Raw genomic sequence first — 20,037 nt, 5'->3', positions numbered from 1 at the left:
AGATTTCCAACTATGCTGAGCACTTTAATTACATGTTATATAAAGTATTCCCTTTATGAGAATATATGCACTTAAAAGTTTTGCCCTTTCATCAGCAACTTGACAATTCAAATTTCATTCAATTTCATTTCTTTAAACTCAAATATTACTCACTGGGCATCATTTGTCCCCTTTTGTAACATGTGCATTGTCTATGTGCATTCTATAGCTGTATGTACAAGCTACACAACTTTTTCAAGTTGCTTTTTGCACACTCACTGTGCTGACATCACACCAGGCTTATTGCCATGCACCACACTTGCCCTTAGAGGGTAGTGTGTAGCAAGATGCATTTTTAAACCTTTTTTAAATGAATGTAAAAGTAAACTGGATGAATGTGAGGGAAATGAATAAAAATGAAGCATGTCTGAATATTTTAAAACAAGCTCAAATAAAGTAAAAAAATACATAAACCTGGCCTTATTCCTAACTGTGGTATTAAGGCTGATCGGGTGGTGCATAAAATCACAGGCTTCACACAGTGCACAAAAAGACAGGACGCAGGGTATTATTGTATGCCTAAAACCCTACATGCTTTTATTACAGGACTACCAAGCATTACGTGGAAAACTCATCATTCAACAACTATACCTAGCGCACAAATAATTGGAAAGAGAAGGAACAGATTCATTAAATTATGGGAAATATGATTAAATCACTGACCAAATAGAAAATGTATATAATATAGTAAGAAAAAAAAGCTGTAAAATATCATAGTTTACAATAATTATTCACATTCAAAGGCTTTACATCTCAATACATACACAACATGGCCCCTGAACATGACTTCAATCCAAATATGATTCATATATTAGAATTTAAATAACACAGAATGAACTAAAGGCTAAACAATAGCCAGCAAATAACCTTATACAAGAATAAAAATACAAAAAGTGTGTATCCTAATATCATTGCATTACTTGCTTTAGATTTCAATAATACGTCATCTGTACATCACAGTTCTTGTCAGTTACGAACCAGGTAGAGTATTAAATACACAATGTAACCGACTGCCGCCAACTTGATAATAATAAAAAATACTAAAAAAAAAGTCTGAGCAAGAGAAACATACACTTCCTGTAGTACTTGCTTACTTTAAAGGTAGATACAGCAATTTCAACTGCTATTTGGCCCAAATAGCTTATTGCTGATATCCAAACTAATTGATTACACTATAGTCTGAGGCTGCTCCTGTACACAGTCGCTCGCTGCAGACTGACTCAACTGCAAGATCATGACCATATCCAATCCACCGAGGACTTTTTGCAGTGTCCCATCAAAGAAAAAAAAAACATAACAAAAACCAAACAAAAATGAAAAATCAAAACCAAACTATTAAGTACAGGCCAGGTCAGATGTAGAGAGACCAAACAAATCTGTGGACATGTGTGCCTTTGTAAAGTGGGAATGAACTGTACGAGTCAAAACAACATCTAACAGGGGCAAAGGTGTGAAGCTGCTCTTGTACTGCAGACCTTGACTGCGATTGCTTCATAGTGACAGTAGTTATAATTCAGTTTGCTTCTCTATACTAGAGCTGTTCTACACATAGTGGACAGCGTTTGATTTTATTGTTCAACAGAACAAATTCAAGATGAGCATGCTGTCCTAAACAGAAAGACATTTATGATTATAAATTGTAGTTAAAATGCCAGTTACCGGCAGAATACAGCTAAATAGTTTAGTTATGTCATCTACTGTTATCAACTCAGTCAAAATACCCATCTTAACTTTAGTCACCTACTCTCAGCAATGGATCTGTGAATCCCCCTGTGTCCTCTGAAAGATGCCAATGAGGCAAAATGACAGGATTTGCAATTTCCAACTGGCCATGTGGGGAGACTATGCTAGTATTATGGTTAAAAAATGACAAGCAAGGTACATGTTTTTCACTTGCATTTTTGTATTATAGTATTATTGACAGTAAATTGTCAGTCTACCCAGAACCTATACTTAAGTACAGACACCTATGCTAATTTGTAGTACCACTGTAAACCTGCGATCATTTATAAAACAGAGTGAATTGCGCTATCACTGACTGCAAGCTGCTGATACTGAAAAAGCCAGAAAGAGGAAGGTTTAAAAAAAAGCAAACATACTGTATGCTTATTTCTCTGTTTAAAGCTCCCTGACAGTTGTGATTACAAAATGAGAAGTAGCGGGAATAAGGCCCCTGTTCCTCCTCATGACTAGAACTGTGCTCTGCATTGTCTAGGTGTATGTGCGCATGTGGCATTCTATTTTAATCCAATTGAAGCGGTCGAAAACACAAGGCTATTTCTTGTCATTGTCTCAGTTTTCTGGAGCAGGAGAAGAGAAGTGCATGGCAGCTGGATCTTCATCCGCACATGACATAATGCATTTGAAGTCTCAAGAGCACAGAGAACAAGCAAAGCAACCCTGAATACCAATTATGTCTTGTTGTCCTATTTCCATTTTTTACAGGAGGAAAACAGAGTAAAGAAGCCAGCCTTTCTAAAAGAGGTGTTAACGTGTGGTGCTGAAGGGCACTAGGGCAGGTGGTGCTGTACTGATGAGCCTCAGACGTAGAAGGGAGGTCTGGCCGTAGCAGGAGCTAGCGGGCCCTTCTCGGCCCTGGATCTATATGCCAGTGTTTTGGTGCTTGTGGTAAATCTTCCGCCACACTTCTTGAATCTTCTTGCACCACTTGTCAGCATTTCCGCTAGGGTCCATTAGATAATATGTCCTGTTGGGCTGTGAGGAGAAAATAAATTATTAAACAGACCCGTAGAAGATTTTAAAATGTAAGGATGTTCCCATTACCCATTTCTACAGCGCAACCCACTTCCTAGTGTTAACAAGAAAGTGTTCACTAAACACGTCTATATTAATTTGGTACTTCTCCCTAAATATCCGGTCCTTTCCACCTGCACTACTGTCGCTCTTTTGATGCATGCAGTAGCTGGACTTTTAAACTACCGTGTGAACAAAGAAAGTCTTGAAGTTCTTGGCCTCTGGGCGCAGCTCTGGGGACCATGGAATCTCCCCCTTCAGGACCTTGTTGACAGGGTCAACATAGTAAAGGTGCGGCCCTTCTGTCAGGAGCAGCTGACGGCGGCGGGCAAACAGTCCCTTTCACAGAAAGAAAAAAAAAAAAAAAAAAGGAAAAAGTAGTTTGTCAGGCACAGAGGAGATATATGCAATGCAGTAGCACATTTCAATGAAAGTACAAACAATGTACACTAGAGGGTGCTATGCTGGCCTTAAATGAGATGGAGGAGCACATGTAGATGTAAAGCTACATTAATGAAGCGTGAAGTCAAAACAGACCTGAAAAACATTTCCACTTACCTTCCGCTTGTCCACTGGCCCCATCTTGAGTATTAAATTATTTTCTACAAATTGGTGCCTGTGTGAAGTCAACGAGAGAGGGTCTTATACACAGGAACTTTTAATAGATAAAAGCATGTGTAAAAATGTTTAAATGAACACTGCATGATTATGGAGTACATTATTTAAACCTTGTTCATAAAAAAAAAAAATGGTAAGGCCATACAAACAGCAACTTACTTTTAAGTATGAGTCAGAACAATATTAAGTGAAGACAAATGAAAACAATAAAAAGTAATATATAACTGGTAGTGTTAAGAGTAGCTTTAAGAGTAAATGTACTATAAATTTCAGATACATAAAATCAAGAAGGCATGGGATTGTATTATAATAATGGGTAAACGAACTTTTTTTTTTTATATCAATATTAAGGAGTGACAAAGACAGTCAATCAATGAAACTCCTCTGAAACACCATCCACAGGAAGATTGTTCTTGTGTCTGCCAGTAGCGGAATGGAAGGGAGAAGAGGAGGGAAGAATAATACCAGGGGTTTCCGCTAGTCTGCTTCTCCAGCAGGAGCTGCTTCTCCTCATCAGAGAACTGCAGGTCCAGCTCAAAGGAGTTGTTGTCCAGGTCGTGGATGTACTGCTCGATGTTGCTGTTGAACCTCTGCGGGGGTGCAGTCTCAGAGCTGGGCTGGGCCACCTGCATGCTGCTGAACTGACTGAGGAGGTCATCGTACTGCAGCAGGACAAAAACACAGAGAAAGAGATTAAGACCTGCATTTACAGGGACTAATTAACCCTTTGCGCGTATGGTGACACCGGTGTGATTAGAACACTAGATTAGAAAGATTCTAGCCAACGTTGGCTTTGAGGAAACAGCAATTTAATGTTACAAAGTATAGTAAATGTGGCAGTGAAAACTATGAGACGTTTAAAGGTAATGAAAACATAACGAACCATGTAACGTAACGTGCGCTACATAGCATGAAGTAAGTCACATGCAAAAGGGTTAAAAAGTACCTTTAGTGGCTCTATGATAAAATTAAACCCAGAGAAAATGCTGGTTTGGACTTACTCAGCGCTTACAAATATACTTTTGCTTGCCCTTTGCTTGTTACATATGACTAAATACTTTCATTGTGGTTCATTTTCATATCAACCACATTTTCATTACAAAATACATTATTATTAAAATTTGATTTTTTTTCAGCAGGCCATCTTCAAGTTCCAATCAGATATGCATGTTCAGCAACATCTGTGAGGTGTATTACTGATAATGTTTTACAGAGAAGTCAAAAAAGGCTTTTAACTGATACGATGAAGGGCAGTTGTATTTCCAGTCTCAGGTGGGCCTTGTAATAATTCAGAGTAACAAGAGTCTGCAGTGTGGGCAGATACTCAGTGCAGAGCAAGCTCTTTTGAAAGGGAAATTACATTTAAAACAGGCTGTCTGACCAAGCGGTGACCTGTTGTGTTGTGACACAAGTTTGTTTACATAAACGAGAGGACTCAATTGGCCAACGCCATTGTTTGTGTCAGAAACGAGGGCAGGCAGGCTTACATTTCCATAGCAGTCCTCATCATCCTCGGACATGGCAGGTAGGTACGGGGTGAGCTTGGGGGGCGTCTGCTGGTGCAGGTTCTCCCAGGAGATGGTCTCAAAGAAGGGGTGGGCCCTCAGGGGGTCGTACCCACCCATCTCCTCACAGCCTATCCGTTTGGAAGGGTCCAAGGACTGCAAGACACCAAAAACTCAAATGCCTTTTTCAGCAAACACTTGAACAACAGAAGTTAAAAGTCTTGAAAAGGGATTTGATTTTTTTATTAGCAAATAGAAAAGGCTTACTAAAAGCTGTTTGACGAGATCCTTTGCTTTGGGAAAGAATTTCTCTGGGAATTCATACTCCAGCTTTATTATCTTCTGGAATATTAGATACTCATTCCTGATGACAGAGACAGAGACAATCTCATGAACACCCGCAGCATGTGCCACAGTACTGAAAGAAGGGAGTCCTGTTCCCTCTGAATTCAATGTGCATATGTGAACACATCCCAAATCTACTGAAATGTGAGGATCACCCCCATCCAAGCTGCTGCAGACAGGGGCTGATAGGGTCACTCAGTCTCAGACACAGTGAGGCACATATTAAGCACAGATATTGTTTACTGGGCTCCAGTTTTCACGGGGGTTAGGAGGTGATTTGTCAGTTATAGTTTAACCATGCATCAGCTTGACCATGTGACTGTGTGACTGGGGTTTCTCTGGTTCTCCTGGCACTCTACACAAACAAGTCATAAACAATGCTACGCATTACTTCCTGTTATTTGAAAGTGTTTTTGACAAGTTCATTGTGTCTTCTGTCTCTCCAGATAATAGCCAGGGCAAAGCACTACAGTAACTATTGCAGAGGGCATGTTCAGTTGAGAAGAAGAAATGATATGATAACTGTTCGATTAAAGGTTGGATGAAAAAGATTTGAGGGTCTGTAATAGATGTACACTTACCCAGCTCTAAATGGTGGTAAACCTGCTACCAACTGGTAGATTATACAGCCTAGGGCCCAGAGGTCAGAGCTAAAACACAGGACAGAAATGGAGTTTATTGATATCCATACACATCCATACAACACACTCTATAGAATGGGAGACCGCTCTGTAACAGCAGTCAAATACACTGGCATTACCTTTTGCAGGCAGATTTCTCTGTCAGCAGTTCAGGGGACACATACTGTGCAGTCCCTACAAAAGAGTTTGCTCTTGCTGCAAAAAAAATGACAGCATGATCATAATCAGACATTCTCAGTGGAGGCTTGACCTCATCTTTTCTGAAGATTTGGAAACTGCATCAAGGTAAAAGGAGTGGAAAATAATAGGAAAAAATTGATGACGCTGTCATTGTGTAAGTAGAAAAGGAGAAGCTGTGTTTCCTGGGGTGGTAGAGGACTCTACTAAATATGCACTTCCAAAGGGCAGAAGATATTGCTTAAGACCCCTGAGTCCTTACATTTAGTTTTGTAATGGCATGATGATATGTAAACTAAAACAGCCTTCACAAAGACCTGGAAAAAGATACAGTAACTGACAGAATAAATTCAAGCCATAAGTACAACCCTACCTTGCCTGCTATCAGAAGATAACTGTTTTGCTGTTCCAAAATCTGTTATCTGGATGTGCATTTCTTCGCTCAATAAAATATTCTCTGGTTTAAGGTCCCTGCAAAAACAAAAAACAAAAAGGCCTTCTTTTTCACAAATACATGGGGGACAAAGGACTAAAGTAGAAGAAAAAGGTTTTGATTCACAGATGATTCTGGATTTTACTTGCATTCATGCCTGAAGTATAATTTGAAACGAGGGAAAAAAAAATATGATGCTGTCCACATAAGACCACATTCAATCTCGACAGCCTTACCTGTGAATTATCCCCTTTGCATGCAAATATTCAAGTGCCGAAACTATTTCAGCCGAGTAGAATCTAGTACACGTCTCATCAAAAGAACCTATCTTCCGAATGTATTTAAGAAGCTCCCCATTTTTAGCGTAGCTAAGGCCAAAATCTGATAGACAGCTGTTAAGGAAGTCTGAGACACTGAACAATTTGCTATGAATGGTGAACAGTGTGCAAAAGTACTTAAATTAGACATTAAATTTGCATTGTAGCTACAACGCCCTGAGCAAGAATCCCATTTATATCTGTATATCTGTGGCCTGGATCATTTCTGTCTTCATGTGAAAGGATACAGAGCTTCTCATCATCTTGAAATGTGAAGTAGAGTTTGACAAAGAATGGGTGATCTAGGTTTGACATGACATCTCTTTCTCTTTTCACGTATTCTGCCTTTTTCTCCTTCATGATATGCCGCTTTTCCAGAATTTTAACTGAAAGACAGACACAAATGTAATTAAAATACACGTGACACAGAAACCAGACAATTCTATCATATCACAATATATCTGTGACTGGGACTACATGCTGACTAAAACCATGCTGTGTAACTAAGATCTTCTCCTCTTATTTAAAAAAATACATCTCAAATGAAATTATCTTGGCTGCTTAATTTCTGTCTACTATGAAGTAAATGCCTAAATACAAAGATCTTACTTGCATATTCCTTTCCCGTTGTCTGTTCTCTTGCCAGTACAACCTATCAAAAATGAGATGTTGTTCAGTTATAAATAGTATAGTTTTCTAATTAATAATATCAAATACATCAAAGTGCATTAGACAATTTAAACAAAGAAAATTGTATAATGTACAAGCTTTGGTTATAATAATTTCAACACCTTGCTTTTTAAATGACACTATATTCTCTGGGGAAATAATGTAGCTGAAAAATGTAATCTTAAATTAAGATATTGGTTTACATTTAAACCAACAAGGAGAAGGTAATGTTAGCGATGACCAAACACGGAAAAACATGAAGAAAGAGTTGGACCCACTCCAGATGACAAGCCCTGGCTACTTACAGTTGAGAAGGAGCCTTCCCCTAGAATTTTCCCAAATCTGAAGTCCTCAGGCCTCTTCTTGCGTGGCTGTGGGGGCTGTATTGATTGTTGCCGCGGATCAGCGCTCTTGTTGGCAGACTTGAGAGAGGCCCTGGGCTCGGTGGTGGGGCCCTCCATGCTGGAACAGTGGCTGCTACTTGCGCCCGGGACAGCAAGCGGCGAGCTGGAGTCTGGGTGATTTCTTACCATTGATGGATGTGGACAGGAACAGATGACAACGCTGGATTGAATGGGAACAGCATCATACTGCAGAAACAAAGAGACAGGAGGGGGTTGATTAAATAAAAGCACAGGCATGCAGACATGAGACTGAGGAGGAAAGCACCTTGCAACGATCAACCCAGAAGTGATAAACAGGAGTACTGCTTCAGCAAGGGGTGTGGTTGTGTGTGTTTTACACAAATTTCAACTGCTGTTCTGATTCAGTTCAGACGGGCATTTCGTTTCGCGGAGGTGAGGCCGAATGAAAACAAAGACACAGAATGGGTTGGACCCACAACCCTCACATTCATGAGCCAGCCTTCAAGTACCTCATCATGAAATGAAAGATATATGCATGTCCTCTGGCAATTTCCTTACTTTTCACTATTGAAGTTCTTCATTTTGTTGGCTTCATTTTGTTGTTTTTACAAATAAAAGCCCCTTTTGTGTAGTACTGATTGTGCAATGTTGTTTTACTGTACAATTACCCTTTTTACAAAACAACAGATAATTAACGGCAAGAAGAAAAAAAATGTGAACATATTAAAGTGACAGGTTCGGCATCCAGTTTTGATACATTGTGAAAGACTGGTACTTTCCAGACACCTGTTACAGAAGGCACTGCTCCATCAACAGCATAGCAAAACACTGCCAACCACAGAAACCGTCCGGGTCTGCCCCTTTGCGAACAAACTCATCCGTGTCAAAACAGCTTTCACAAAAGACGACAAATCATTGTCTGGCTGTTTAGTTTAAAACACGCTGACTACCAACAATGGCCTAACTGCATATAACAACATCAATGAAGTCACTCTTTTGGTTCTTTAGAATAGGATATGGTGGGCATTTCATTTATTATGAAGTTGGCCCATGCTCCATGTATATAGTACATTTCACAAACTTTCTACAGAATACCAGTTAAGTTTAAATGAAGTGGCACTGCAATCTCTCAATGAGTAAGCCACAACATTTTAAAATAAAAACAGGTACAGGTTTATCCTGAAAGTAGCAGTGTTAAGCCTAAATAGTGTTCAGTATGCAAAAAACTGGGAATTCATCAGAACATCTTTTAATAGCAATAAATGTGGATGGGAAAAAGAAGAAAATATATATGCACAAAAAATACATAAATCTGAAGGGTGTGAAGGTGGTCGTCAAGGTAGCAGAGTGGGTCTCAACATTCCAAAATTGCACAAAGAGAAAGCGTAAGCTATGTGCGAGGATGGCCTACTATCCTGAGCTGGATGCTGCTTTCATGAGTCATTTTTTTTATATCTCAGCCAAGGACATGGTCCTCATTTTCAGAGAGGTACCCTCCTCCCTAAATAAACGCTGTCTGTCTATATATCCAAGACAGTCTCTGCATCAGTGTTACCACGGAAACAGGAACAAAAGGACTGAAGAAATCAGAAGAATGTTGACTTCTGCCTAGGAAATATAAATTATCCAACTATTTAAAGGCCAATCTACTGTACAGAGCACAGACATTAAACCTAACATTTTCAGCACTTTCCAGTAAGCATTCTATTTTAAGATATGAAAATAAGAAATACAATACATAACTGTAACAGGTAATCAATTTTAGCTCCAAGTGTCCATAGTACCGCATTTTATCATCATGACACTGTGACAAATATAGAAAACACTGACCAACAAAAAAAAAAAACAAGTGATCTGAGAGATATCACTAAAGGGATTTCCCGGAAAAGTTTTCCACAAAGGCAGCAGTCAGCCATAGCCTCTCACAAAAGGAAAGACCAGTAGAGGCCAATTCCACCAGCCATGCTGACCTGTGGGCTGACAGCTCCAGCAGACACGGGTCAGAAAAATGAACTGTATTAAATCACATACATCTAGAGATGCAGTTACCTATGTCAGATGTGCACCCCTTTTCCACCACGCCTCTCTCATGGCAGTAAGATAGCAACTGGTGGGATTCCAGGCTTTCTGGCTAAAAAAGGACCTCCAGGTTGCTTTCTTGAAATAACCTTGCTAAGTAGCCAGGAAACCAGTCTAATCTGACAGATTTTAAGGTCCTCCAGTATCACTTGGCCTGTCATGTTATATAATCAGCAGTTTTTCTTTTCCTGTGTTTTGCCACTTTCATCCACTCGTAGTAAGCATACAGACCCCAGTGGGAATAAAATTCATTGAAATTTCTCCCTTCTTCCATGCAGAGAATGATGCCTCCGTCTCACTGGCCATGTTCTATGTTTACTTTTAATGAGCAGAGGAGACCCTGTACGTTTTCTGATGGTGCTCACAGCTTTAGGTGAATGCTAATTAAAAGCTGCACGTAGCCTTATTTGATTTCTGATGAGTTACAGTATGTCACAGAGGCATTTCAAGGCTTGGAAATGCCACCATTGGCAAACATGTTTTTATAAAAGCAGCAAACCCCATTTAAGAAAATGCCTTCTTAATGTGCATTAGTCTTTCAGGTGGGAGGTGAGAATCATCAGTATGACATGTTGTGGAGCATATATTTTGTGTGAGTGCTAGATACGTTTCAGTTGCCATTTCCCTGAAAAGGGCCACGAACAATCACTACATTTCATTTTTACTGTGATGACTGCTCTGCAATTTAGGCTGGGATATGTAGGCAAAAAAGTAAAACAGCATTTTCTAATGACCACTGCAATAGCCCCATTCTGAAAAGACCCATGATTCAACCAAAACATTTGTTCCTTTTTTACAAGAAACATCCCACATAGGGAGCTAAAAGCCAGTGCTGGGTGAACACCTGCGTGAGGCCTGAGTCATAACATGCCACTCCACAGCATGCAACACAAAGGCACTGCAGAGCACTCATACCCCATTTTCCCTGCTTATCAATTCGGTCCTTAACATTTTAATGATCCACTAGCAGAGCCACTAAAACAATGTCACAGATACTCCATTATACAGCTCTGCAGAGCAAACTTCAGGACATGGCTCTCCCAGCACTAGGGACAGAGTAGTTTACAGCGTTCAGCAAAAGGACCATCTTGGAGATTAGACACAATGAACAATCATACAACTGAAGAAATAACAACCTTTTCAACAAAATTCTCAAAAAATAAACTACTTCACTACAGCCCCAACAGATGATCTGTGAATGAGATACAATCAGAGGAATTTCCGTAAGACTCAAGACTAGCCATGTTTTACCAGGCAAGAGTAGTTTACGTTATCAACTACACTTAACTAAAAGATAATTATGATTATTTTAAACATGATGAATGTTTAACATGAACATGATTTACAGAGAGTGAAACTAAGGTACAGACAGTAGATTGGTAGGACATCAACCAAATCAATACTTGAAATAAACACTGTTCGACATAAGAACCTGTCACATAATACAATATAGACATATTTCCTTCTTCAGGGGCTTCAATAAATCCTCTAAAAAGAATCAATTTTGATGCTCCATTTTAAATGCTGCATCAATAGACATATGATACTAGACCATGAATCTATGGCAGCAAGGGTTCAGCCAATGTGCATTAGTATTAAAGGCACAACATGGAGGATTTAACTTTCAGTCAGCGTGCAGGGTTCTTGTTTGTGACTTCAGTCAGATGTATGCAGGACTGTGCAAAACTCTGCAAAGACTAGCAATGTAATTCCAGTCTCCATTATGGCCAATGAAAGGGGATTCTTGCTTCAAAATAGAAACATACTGTAGGCAGCAGAGTTTACATGCCAGAAGAAAAAAATAAGCTTGATGATACTACCCAGAGAGAAATCCACAATTCTGAATTCAAACAGGCAGCCAGATACTCACTTGGAGACAAGACTTAAAATAAGTAGCCTAAATAACAGTAGTGATTTAGGTTAGGAGAGGCTTTCAAGGACTGGTTTAATTCATAGCTATAGCAACACACACACACATGCAGCTGCACGGTGAACTATCCTAAGCATGTGATGCCACCTTTGTGCCACCACCTCATCTCTACCACCGCAACCACCACCAGGCAAACAAAACTGAAAACACAACACTGAAAAATAATAAAGTACTATAAATACTACAAATGATCAGTCATGATTTCTTCTGAGGAACTCCTGGAAATTGGACAGTGTGAAGGAATGGAGACCAAGGCAACATTATCCTTCCTGCTGCCATTATCTGTACCCTGTGACAACTTGCTCTCTGACATCTACTGTAATTCCAATAAGATGTTAGAACTATTCAAAAAAACATCACTAATGTTTCAAAACGAGTTTTACATGTCTAACGAGTTGTGAAAGGAAGAAAGGTATGTTAAGTTTTATTACACCTATCCCAATTCAGATTGTGACAGTGACATTACGATACACAAAGCTTGTGAACAGGGGGAAATGGAATCTTCAGAGAACATCTAGAGCATTCCAGGGTAAGTTTATGCATGTGAGAAGTTAATTTACACAGTGTGTGTAGTGTGGTTTTAGCTTAAGATGTAAATGTACAGAACAGACCAGTCACCCCAGTTAAAGAGGACACCCTGAGCACTGGTCCAGAATAGTCTTTCTCCATCTTGATTCTTCTTTTACCTTATGAGTTATTAACCAAAACTGATCCTGGATCAGCTCAGAAGCTCTCAAACATTATTAGCTACACAATGTACAACAATAAAATGTACATAGTACAGTTGTTTTGAAAAAGTATAAAATAAACTCGCTGTCTGAACATATAATACACTACCATCTGTTTCAGCCTTTTCGCTTTGCAAATATTATCAAGCTAATCCTTTCCTAATATTCATATCATCATAACAAATTTGTTTAAGTAGCCACCAAAAACCAAAAACCAAAAAATCTGAAACACTAAACTAAGTACACCAAAAGCATCAGCTACAACACTTTATTCAGAAGAAATCTCTACAGTAATACATAACATGTCCCTGGGTAATGAAGATGCAACTCAATACTTCTCACAGTTCACCAGAGAGCAGTATGTCTGAGGGACTGGCATTTCATGCGATTTTACAATTTGAATATTCAAAAGGGAATGGAAATGGGTAATGAAATACTCATAATAAAACAACAAAAAGCAAAACATTCTGAGTGAGCTTCTTACATTTTTTTGTCTAACAATGTTTGCTATAACATTGTCCACTAGTTGCCAGACTGGCATGTACTATGAGGTGATTACAATTGGGTAGGCTAGGTGTTCTAAGTTGGCTAATATGCCTTCCCGAGCATGTAAACAACATTTAGTATTAACCATCATTAAATAAAACATGCCTTACTACTGTCAACATTAATTACTGGCTTGATTAGAATGTAAATTGTAAACATTTACAAGTCTTAAAATGTCAATGGTGCAGATGCATATAAAAAGACTATTCGCACTACTACTGTACTATTGCAAGTATTTACTATTGTAAGTGCAACACATCATCATCCACTGCCCAAGAAGGATGAACCTTTGTCTCTCACCTCATTGTTGTGGTTATATTTTAGATGCTCCACTCAAATGTGATTTGGTAGCTTCAACAATTCTGAATTAAGTAAAAAGTGAAGTAGCCAAAAAACTCTCTTACCCTCTCTTTGCATTTCAACACTGTTTAGCTAATACTGTTTAAAAATAAAGGTTAGTCGGGACTTTCAAGGTGAAAAGGTCATATATCAACATACCACTTGATTTTATTTATTTTTATTTATTTAATATTTACTGACTGTTGGAAACAATGTGGCAGATAGCATTTCATTTTTAAAAAGCTGCATCAGGTCCAAGACTACCACTATCACTTACCTCTAGACCTCCTATAGGCTATATTTCAAATAAATCTATGTCTAACACTGATAACAAATTATGGAGACTCTAAAATGATACAATTAAGAGAAAACTAAGTAAAATCAAATCAACACTAAAATACAGTAGGTTGAAATAAAACACAGAGGGCACCATAAACAACGTTTATAAACACTCATCTATTGTCTTTGAACATCTGAGAACAGAGGCCCAGTATTGAAACAGCCACCTGCTACTTGGTGTGCCACCATCACTTTGACTGTGTAAACGTGTGTAGTACAACACCTGTACTTTGAGACCTTCCTACACAACATCAGTTAGTATCTATACAGAGACTAAATGAGGCAATCATGTATACACTGAACACATTAGATGACTATAGTTTCCCATTCAAACACATCTTGCAGAGAACATAAGTGTCCCTCACAGTTCGACTACATAAGACACTTACCTCTGAGCTCCAGCAGCCCTTTTTATAAAAGACCAGGAAACCTTGAAGAAAATTTCATATTAATTCAGGATTAAAAGGGCCTCTCAGGTACAATTTTTGATTGGCCAGTACAGACTTTGTGCACTGGAGGGGGAGCAGAGCTGATTGGCATGTCAGGCTCACAGTTTTGTCTCTGTCCCCAAAACCACAGCCATCTTCATATCACCAGCTGGTAGAAAGCTAAACAAAAACAGCCAGAGCAATTCAATTGACAAACATCACACAGGAACGCAGACAGTCCCTCTGTGTGGAATGTAGCACATACCGCACACAAAGCTTAAAATACATTTGAAAAGGAAAAGAAATGCTATACTAAAAAAAAAACTAACAGTGACAGGAAAAGATTAAAATTTTGATCATTCAGCCTGATGCATCTGTTACATACAGCAGGGTGAATAACTGATTTTAGATCAATTTCTCCCCTTCAGCCCAAAACAGCTTGCTATGACTCTCAGCTAACAGAGCATCAGGATAGGATACTGAGATCGGTTAACGGCTCATCTGTCTGAAGGGCTTCTGTTTTTCTGCTCCCGGAAAACATGCTGCAGAGGGTGACAGCGCACTCAGTGACACCCTCTGTCCCTGCACAGCAGGGCCTGGAAATCGCATACTCTGCCCTCCCCTGACCCAAATTTAGCCTCTGGGAGGCTGTGGTGACTTGAGCTGAAACGGAAACGAAGATGACTTGGTCGGGAGCCAGTGGTGTCAGGCAACTGAACGCCAGTATCAAAGCAAAGCTGCTGGAAGTGCAATCCGGCCGCTTGGAATTCCACGCTGCTAAGCAGAGCCCTGCCACCCAGCACCGAGCAAAATTCGCCTATGTGCTCCATAGAGCACAGCTGTGTCACTCCATGGTCTTACTTAAGAATCAAAAAGAGCAAGTGCAAGCTACTGTGAAGTCAGACAGCCCCTGGCCTTTGCAGACACTCCCCACGAGCTTGTCCCTGCAAAACCAGCTAACAATAAACAGGCTTTAAAATATTTGCCTACCAAAAGAGGACCTACTGCAGCAGCATCAGTGATTCAGAGAAAACCATCATCAAGAGTAGTGCTCCAGCATTACTGTGCTTTCCCTGTTGAGCAGGGAATGACATCAACTTCATGAAGATGAGGTGCTGAGAGGTGTTGTCTCACTTCTTTAAAGGAAACATCAAATAAAAAAAAAAATGTAAATATCATTAACCTTCCAATATGAACTGAATGAATTTATTGTTAGGCTAATGACTGGTCTATTACTGCATCAATAACATCAGAGAGAGAGAACAAAACATGTAAGTTGTTGAGTAGCCTTCATAAAATAGTTATAGGTCTTCTGCATTGGTTTTACATACAGTAGAGGGCAAAGCTTAAGACAAAACAGCTGTAACACAGCAGACACATTCAATCTGGCTGGAACAGAAGGAACATACAGAGAAGAGTTCTGAAAGAAATGTGAATACACTTGAAGTACTACTTGGTGCTCAGTCTTGTAATGCAACAAAATGATGAGACACCAGACTATGAAATAAATGCCCCCTTCGAATCTATCTGCTCTTTGACCATCAGGGTCTGCTGACTAATCTGCACCCAAGGCTTGCACTTTTGTTGCGGAATTAAGATACTCTTTCTTTCAGGTGTCATAGAAGTCCACAGTGAGAGTAGAATGGTTTCGAAATTTTAACAGAGCGGGAGCAGTCGCTGTGCCAGTTGCCTTCAAGAAGGATATGCCATTTCTATAGACAGCCTGTGGTCTGTGGCTTCTTGAGTGAAACTTACATTTAGATGTTTTGACAAACTGTTTACGCTTTTTAAGACTCCAAAGCCTTGCAAGAATACGAACAACTGTTTTGGGTTCTCCGAGTTAGCTCCACACAAGCAGCTTAAAACACACATACACACACATACACACACACACACACAAACCTAACACCAAATAGCACCTAAGAATACAGTATGCTGCTAAAAGGAGAAAGCCCTTGTCGACTAACAGCTACATATTTGAAGTCTAATTCAAGAAATTATTTCAATTTATCAGCTTTTGTCCTTTTCACAAGAGGACATTTCCATAATTAATTAATTAATTAATTAATTAATAATACCTCATTTGCAACCAACAGCCATTTAACATTTTGTCATATTACTACAGCTGTAGGCAGCAATTCAAGTTTGGCTGAAATGCCTCCTGCTCACACTATTTTTATTACTGACCCCAGCCTACAACACAATTCTCTTAGCATGCATTCCCCAAGAATAAACCCACATCAACAGTGAAGCCATTTTTATTTCTATTACAGTTCAATTATCTGGAAGCATTTCAGCCCATTTGTGCATTAACCAAAAAACAGCAGCTGACCCAATTAATCCCCCAAACAGCAGCTGACACAAAACTGATAAGGAGGAGCATTTGGTTAGGGGCCATTCATGAATTTCTTTCACTCCTGACTACTGTGGACTACTCTAAGACACACCCTACTACTGTAAGTCTTATCAATTGGCCTTTTGAGACTAAATGTTTTCAGTAAACACATGTTTTCAGATAAATTACCTCAGACAGTGGTATAAGAAATAAATGTAGAAAAGCAACTGCACGCAACACAAGAATTTGAGATATCTGGCACCTGTTGAATGTGCTCTTAAAGTGTTTAACCGGAAGGAGACTTAGGAGGGAGACTTCATAAAATCAGTAAAATCAATGGAAACAACATCAGCTTTTTCAAAGTTCTGCCTCAGCTGCTACAGAATAACACTAAAACGTTGTGACATGAACTAATCAAATGTAAACCCCAAGATTAATTACAATGAACCGGTTACTTTGAAATCTTTGTTACAATTAAACCTATACTGTTGTGTTTATGACTGCTACTTTAACAAGTTACTTTTACACTGTGTTGATGTTAGTGATTGGAGTTAACTAAGGTACAAAGATTCATGTCGTAAATACCTACACTTGGAGGCAGATTATGAATATTGAAAACAGCTGGCTAACTAGCTGTACTGTCATAATTAACCAGCTATTCTTTGCACAAACTATTTGTAGCAACCAGGACTAGCCACAGATACAATTTATTTGTCGGTTAAAGTAAAGCTAAAGTTGAAACCTCTATGGCACATCGACAATCAGCCACATGACACCGCCAAATTTGCACACGCAGCTAGTTTAAGATTACACTTCTCACAATGGCAAATTCAACATAATAGGCTATACCCAGACCCACGATAACTACCAAACTGCTGCACACCCCTTCAAACGCCTTACTTCGTGCAAACTTGAGCTGCCTGACAGACATGATACCCACCGCCTAAATATGATAATTATAATTACTGACATGTCTTATTAAACAACACAGCCCCCAAGGATAAATAGCTAGTCAGACAAATATCAAGGAATACAGACTTGTATGTTGCTTACTAGCTCAATAACCATAATCTCTAGCTAACGCTACTGAAAATTTACCTAACAAGTTATCCATCTATACATCTACATCTTAGATTTATTACTGCACACAAACTATAGCCATCTAGCGAATATTTTTTCTAGAATTTTCCGATTCAATTGCTAGCTAACAGGCTAGCCACATATATAGCCACCGAGCCACTTAGCAAACTCTCTCTACCCAAGGGCGATCTTAAGCAATTTGCTCTGGCCTTTCAAAATAGTGGAGTTTTTTTTAACCTTGTTCCAGTATTTTCCTCGAAACGTGTTTGTACCAAGTAATCGATAGAGCTACCTACCTAGCTAGCAACAACTGTAGCCTATATTAGCCAGACAGCTAGCTAGGTGTAAGGTGATTTAGCTACAGCGACATAACTCACTTGCTAGCTAGCTAACATTAGACGTTGGCTGCGTCAAAAATCTTGCTACCTATGTGGCTAACAAGCTAGCAACCCAACTTAGACTATTAAACGACCTATGAATTTATGAATGTCTGTTTTTAAGTCACTTCATACTGACAGATAGCTAACTACACAGCACACTTAGTTTGCGTTAAGAAATCTAATCCAGCTAGCTAGTTACCTCGCTCACGAACTAGGATAATACATCTTTTTAAAGAAGCTATCCAGCTAGGTAGGTTGCAAGATATACAAGTAGCGACCTAACAATATTCTTAACATAAACATCCTCCTTCTGTAATGCTAGCAAGCAATGTCATAATCTGATCGTGTGGCTAGCAAGCTATCAATCAAGTTTACAGAAGTTAGCTAGCTAGCAAGCTAAACAAAATCAAGTCCTCTCCAGCTAAGAAGTCCTTCTCGGGCACCCCAGCTTGAAATGAGGGCCTAACGTACATTTCTTCTAACAACTACCATAATATCTCCCTGCTTGAACAACGGCCTCTCACTAGCAGCCGGGCAAAAGTCACAATACTTACAATTTGACTAGTGGTTCTTGCCATGGAAGTTTTCCACCAGTATTTATTTGGATTTAATAATTACAGAGCCTCCAGTAATGGCTGCCTCTGCGCCTTCATTTTCTAGCTGTGACGTCACTCCACAACAATGTTACCACGACCGACTCGAGTGGATACTTCTCTGCGTCCGCCTCCTGGAAAACATAGCGCTGCTGCACTGGGCTTCCCTGCTGCCAATCAAGATTTTTGCTAGAGTTGGCAGAGTAACGTCGAATGTTGCACAGTCACTCTTCACTTTCGCTGTCAAGTAACATTTGTCTTAGTCAACGTAACCTTCCGTGGCTGAGAAGGGCATGACGCTGCACGTTTGAAAGTTTTTCGGTTTTCGTAATCGACACACCCAGCTCTTTAAAAGCTATACCAAATGCAAAATATTATAGGTTCTTCTGTGAAAATTATGTGAGAAACCCAATCGACCTTTAAAAGCTGTATAGTTAACGCCAGTTTTTCCAAACACGTATGCCACTGCTGACCAATTTAGCAAACAGAAATGCAGCTATTATTAAAAAAAAAAAGGGGGGGGGGGGTGTAGCATTATGTAAGAGATATTCTAATAGGTTTTCAAAAGCTATATTCAGAGTCAGTGGTAACACCCACATTACACAGGTGGAAACAGCTTGGGATGACCCAACTTTAAGTTAATTAAATTGCACTGTAACTTGGCACAGTGTACCAAAACACCTGTCTAATAATTAATCCATCTTGATAAAATTCTTGGACATATACTTCTCTGTATTGCCAAGAAGAAGAATGGGTATCACCTGTTTGTGATGTTGTATGCATAAGAGTGAAATAAGATTTTTTTTTTTTTTTGCAAATTATGTGATTAAGGTGCAGTATATAGGACTGATCACTGAGGGACTCTGAAGAAGGGAATGTGAGCCATGGAAGACATTCACAACCATCTGCAACTGAAACATTTTGAGCAGACATATATGAGCTAAACCAGCCTAGTACATTGCCAGCAAGAAGCACACAAGTTCCAATTGTGTGTCATCAATCCAACTAATCAGGTCTGAATCCCTCAACCCAATTGCTCCATAATTACCATTTATGCTCTGAGGCACACAGGACTGGTGTTCCTTCACTGAATCTTCTCTCATGATATTGGGGGGAGAACAAATCATACACAAAGCAGATTTCTTTATGTCTTCACAATCAAAGGTAAATACACGTTTAGATCAAACTGTGTCCATACTGCACACTTTGCAAACAACAGATGTAATGGTGTTGGCAGGGAGGTTAAAGTGGTGCTCGAGGTCTTTTCAGATTGAGCTGGAATAGAGTTACATTTAGTGGTCAAATTTAAACCAGGAGCATAACCATGTGCTTATTTTTCTATGTGCTATGTGCAAATTTGGATCAGTTGATTTGTTAATTAGTTATTGTTTGCATCC

At 39.3% G+C, this 20,037-nt stretch overlaps 1 protein-coding gene across 1 annotated transcript; it reads right to left on the bottom strand.

The window, feature by feature from the left end:
• Positions 1–414: 414 nt before the first annotated feature.
• pdpk1b (3-phosphoinositide dependent protein kinase 1b) lies at positions 415–18,713 on the bottom strand. The gene is made up of 14 exons (XM_036544253.1): positions 18,602–18,713; positions 7,804–8,088; positions 7,439–7,481; positions 7,078–7,215; positions 6,749–6,893; positions 6,453–6,550; positions 6,022–6,097; positions 5,843–5,911; positions 5,184–5,280; positions 4,899–5,072; positions 3,877–4,073; positions 3,352–3,409; positions 2,980–3,132; positions 415–2,754 (listed from the first exon to the last, which is right to left on the bottom strand). Exons 1-14 carry the CDS (start codon positions 18,623–18,625, stop codon positions 2,641–2,643), a joined length of 1,671 nt encoding a protein of 556 aa, XP_036400146.1. The 5' UTR covers positions 18,626–18,713; the 3' UTR covers positions 415–2,640.
• Between the last annotated feature and the right edge of the window lie 1,324 nt (positions 18,714–20,037).

This window comes from Megalops cyprinoides, chromosome 1, assembly GCF_013368585.1.
Source record: "Megalops cyprinoides isolate fMegCyp1 chromosome 1, fMegCyp1.pri, whole genome shotgun sequence".
NCBI lineage: Eukaryota > Metazoa > Chordata > Actinopteri > Elopiformes > Megalopidae > Megalops > Megalops cyprinoides.
The sequence above is the reverse complement of the archived record's forward strand: the minus strand, read 5'-3'. Positions and strand labels throughout refer to the sequence as shown.

Coding starts and splice junctions, on each gene's coding strand:
- pdpk1b (XM_036544253.1), bottom strand. CDS start 18,625: ATGGCAAGAACCACTAGTCAAATT. Junction 5,912..6,021: donor GAGAAATCTGCCTGCAAAAG/GTAATGCCAGTG, acceptor CCTGTGTTTTAG/CTCTGACCTCTGGGCCCTAG. Junction 3,410..3,876: donor CAGACTAGCGGAAACCCCTG/GTATTATTCTTC, acceptor GACTTCACACAG/GCACCAATTTGTAGAAAATA.